The sequence below is a fragment of the Hyposmocoma kahamanoa genome, unplaced genomic scaffold (assembly GCF_003589595.1).
Source record: "Hyposmocoma kahamanoa isolate Upper Pololo Valley unplaced genomic scaffold, ASM358959v1 87, whole genome shotgun sequence".
Classification (NCBI taxonomy): Eukaryota; Metazoa; Arthropoda; class Insecta; order Lepidoptera; family Cosmopterigidae; genus Hyposmocoma; species Hyposmocoma kahamanoa.
In genome coordinates, this window is record NW_020654422.1 from 10,617,444 (window position 1) to 10,621,696 (window position 4,253).

Below are 4,253 nucleotides of genomic sequence, written 5' to 3' on the forward strand. Positions count from 1 at the left end.
AGACTGGTATAGAATTTTGATTGGTTGATGAGTCGGGGAATCAAGTTTTGTGTGTTGTGATTTGGTTGACGGTTGATGTGAATACGGTTAACCAATCGGGGCACTGGGGTTTTACCCACCGGAAAAAGGTGGGAAAGGAGAGGTTGGGCCAAGTTGCGCCATTTTCGGATGCATTCCGTGTTAAGCAATGAAAAGTGTTAGTTATCAAAAGTAAAAGAAATAAAAGTTAAATAAGTATTATTTATCAACGGAGTTTCCTTATCTGCCCATAGGATCTGTTAGGACAGTGAGTTATTATAGTTCTGGCAACGTAAGTACACGCGCACATTATCTTTTCTCGTACCTACCATTAAGTATTTCTTTCAAAAGTGAGAGTAATTTTTGTAGTATCAATATGGTGATAATGTGGTATATATCTAAAAGGTCAAAATGCTTTAGTTTTTACTTTGTTTGTCTTTAGTTACTGGTGGTTACAAAAACCAGTTAAAAATCACTTATTTATGACGTAGCATGCACCGTACTCGAAATATTTAGTTTATTTTTTTCCTATCTGAAATACCAAATCAACATTTTTTAAACCTGTGAGTTTTTAGACAGCTGCTACTGCTTGAAACTTGGAGGGTCGTCGCAATCAGGCATAAACGTGTACAAAGTCAGCCTAAATACCATTGTCTTACAAATAAATGGACGTCGGGTCCGCGCTAAAAAGTGTCCGCACTTGTAAGGCGCTAAAATCGTATACAGAGCGCCAAACTGCGCTTTAGTCTTCATTTGTTCGACTGACAGCGCGATACTGCGATGACATTACATTTTAAATTTCGAATAGGTTGACTTGGGACATTTTTTTCGTGGTTTTTGTATTAGACCCGTCGTCCATTAAATACCTATATAATACATATGCGATATTGTTGGATCATTCCAAAGTGATGAGTGGGACATTTTGACTCCTTTTTTCTCGAACTTTAAGTAATTTCTCCCTAACCATTGGTTTATTAGACTTAAAATGAACATATCATGAAGCCAGATAGGCAACTCAACCGCGACTATTTATTTACATAAATTTATGACATTATATCTCAAAACTTTTCATTTTCTAAGTGTGACGGTTGGGACACTCACGACACGTGCCTGAGTTGATGGCTTCATTGCCAAGATCACGACAAACTATTAATATTTTGACCAGCAAGTTTTTCGTATGTGATAACTTGAATGTCAAAGTTCTATTTTGTATATACATTTCATTAATAACTTTGATAAATTTTAAGGAAATTAATATGTTACGTAGTGACGGTGGGGCACGATTTAAGCCCCTTGTTCGACGCGCACGTGTTCCATCGCCAGTCGCCGTTTGAATGCACCATGTCGTATTTACATCTATTTTATATGCAGTAAAACGCAGCTTCATCGCTCAGGCGTTCCAACGCTGACTCAACGGATCGAGTAACATCTCTCCCCGAAGTCTTCAGGACCCAGCAGAAAGCTGAGGTTCTTGCAGGAGTTTGTGTGGCATGAGAAGGACCCTGCAACCGCCACACGCAAAATAGTCACCTGGACGTCGAGTTGCGGACACCAGCCCGTTACACCATACCATACCATACCGCACATTTAATATAACAATTTCAAACAAACAGATTAAAAAAAAAAATCATGTTATTGCATTGTTAGACGCTATTTAAGAAGTTTATTGTTTGTGTAAAAATCAGTTAAATTAAATTAATTTTTACTCGATTGCGTCAGAAAGAGTGTTATGTTTTTCGAGCGTATATATGATGTATGTTCATGCATTTCTATGTCCATTGTACAGCCTAAACGGCTTTATAGATTTTGATATATCAGGTGTCGTTAGTTCTAATATGGGTACAACTATAGCGGGTGCTAATTAGCTTGCGTCTTAACTGTCATGGCAAAATAAGCTCTAAGTATAATGTTTAGCTTTTACGTTTTAACTTAAATGAGCGTCTCTGGCACGCGGGCGAGACTGGCTTCAATTTGGTCTACGCGGCGGCCCGCGCGGCGGCCACGCGGATTATTATTCACAGGAATTTAAATATTGTTGCCTAGTGAATAGAATTCAGATTCGCCATTAATGTACATGAAAGCATGGTCGCCAGGCGGCGGCCGCGCGAAATCTTTCGCCTCGTGTAACTGGGGCCTTATGGTGGCCAAGTGGAGCAAAAAGAAAAACGATGGCGATGGTCTGACGATATTGTCAGATTTCCGGGATCGCGCTGGATGTGAATGGGCCACAATATCGAAAATTGGCGCAATGATGATGATGGGTTGATTTATGAATAAAATTAAGTAATTCAATCGGAAAATAAAATTGTAATTCAAACTGGGACATATTACTTATGTAGTTTCAATGGGTACACTTGAATTATGTTAGAAGACCGTTTACAGTAAAGGCGGGGAGGTGCGGAATGACCCTCCTAAAATCATCGATGGTGCAGCAGAAGCTGTAGCCTATATCGACGCGGTCAGGCTGCCAACGGATCCAGTTGAAGGCACTATTACCACGGCAGCGGTCAATGCAGAATTGCAGCACACGCGCCTCGTCTAACGTATAGTGAGGGTTGTTGATGCTGATAAAGGCTGTGCCCAGGCGTCTAGTTGCATCATACGCCACCTGATTAACAAAGTTATAAATCTCTAACTAAGATTATCTTGGGTGCAAGTGTATGCACTGAACATATTTTTAGGTGGCGACGTGATTTCCTACAATTCAAAGCGTTGCCTGTCTTTTATCTGATATGCAGGCATCCTAATAAAGTTTGTTTTTGTTTAGTTAAGCCAATGGTAATGATTAGTAAATTACTTACCTTATAAAAGTACAGCGGCACTGGAACTTGGGTATTGGTGTGCAAATAGATGTCAACGAATTGACCTTGTGCATTACGGAGTTGAGTCACACCAAATGTTCCTGTGTAAATCGTAGTGTGGTACCCAGCAGCTCCAATGCGAGTACGTAGGTTCTGTAAAAGAAGTTACATATGAAATACCTCAATAAATGATTTTTATCTTTTTAAGCTCCTTCCGTACTCACATTGACGTAAAGTACCCATATAGATAGTTCATTCTTTTTCTTGACTTCTTGAATGTTCGCCGTTCAAAATAAATTCAACTTCGGTTAGTACAAAGTACACTGTTATAATTTTGAATAACAATGGCATTTACCTGCTCCAGTGAGTTCCAGTTACCAGCGTTAAAAGGTTGCCATTGAGGGGCAGCGTTAATGAACCAGAATGAGGCTTCTTGACCAGTAGCGAAAATGAAATCAGTCCTAGCAGCTAGATGACCACGAGATAAGAACTGTGTGTCGTTCACATATGTATTTCTGCCAGTGAGTTGAGCTATTCTGTTTCTTTGGTGAGTCTGAGTGTAAAGATTGTTGATATCCACTCCGGGGAAGAAGGTGCCGGCTGAAAACAAACATGTTGAACATATCGATTGAGGTACATAAATTTTGTGCACTCTATTACAATATGTATGGGTATGTATAGTAGTAGGTAGGTGTAGGTGCTATATTTACAACATAAGTGTATGGGGGGAAGATAGGTAGGTTTAGGTACAAGCTAACCATGTAGCGCAAAATATTTCAAGCCAGCATTTATATGTGACTGAATAATTTTCTAATGCCCATTTAAGTATTGAAGCATTTAGGGTATAGTATCATTCGGAGTTGTTACTTACGGAGAAAATTGGGTCGCTCAATATTACTTTGAGGGGCAGCGTTGGCCGGGGTCTGTGGATACCACACATATATAACTTCTAACCGGCGCTGGTCAAAGCATGACCAATATAAAGGGTAGAAAACACCTTGGACGATGAAACCCACTCTGTAATAAGACGTTTTAAATTATTTATCATAATCTAACTTTACACGTACAGTTATTCTATTTTCGCAACGTCTCTCGACAAACTTCGTGTTTCGGCTGTCGTCGGGGTTTATTCTTTTGTCCATTGCCTTTAGTACAGACCGGACGCTTTCAATCGACTTGGAAGTATATATATAGACTTGCTATTACATTTTTTTTAATCAAATGCGATATTCAATAAGAGTCACTGGAAATTTGATTTATTTTACTTACTCAATATATTGGTAACTACAAACGGTTTTTCTAAGTTTTTCTATTTTTTTATTTATTATCCAATGATAATTTGCAGCGTGTACATGTATTTATTACAAGAAGCCGATACGTTCACGAAAGACAATTATTTTCAAGAAGTCCAAAAACGCATTTCTGTAGTTTGTG

At 38.9% G+C, this 4,253-nt stretch overlaps 1 protein-coding gene across 1 annotated transcript; it reads right to left on the reverse strand.

Moving 5' to 3' along the window:
* Nucleotides 1-2,290: 2,290 nt before the first annotated feature.
* Nucleotides 2,291-3,844, reverse strand: LOC113235359 (the record flags this gene model as incomplete). The annotated part of the gene is made up of 4 exons (XM_026471039.1): nucleotides 2,291-2,626; nucleotides 2,820-2,972; nucleotides 3,175-3,419; nucleotides 3,691-3,844. Coding segments are annotated over 4 exons (801 nt in total), but the record flags the coding sequence as incomplete, so codon positions are not given.
* Nucleotides 3,845-4,253: the final 409 nt, after the last annotated feature.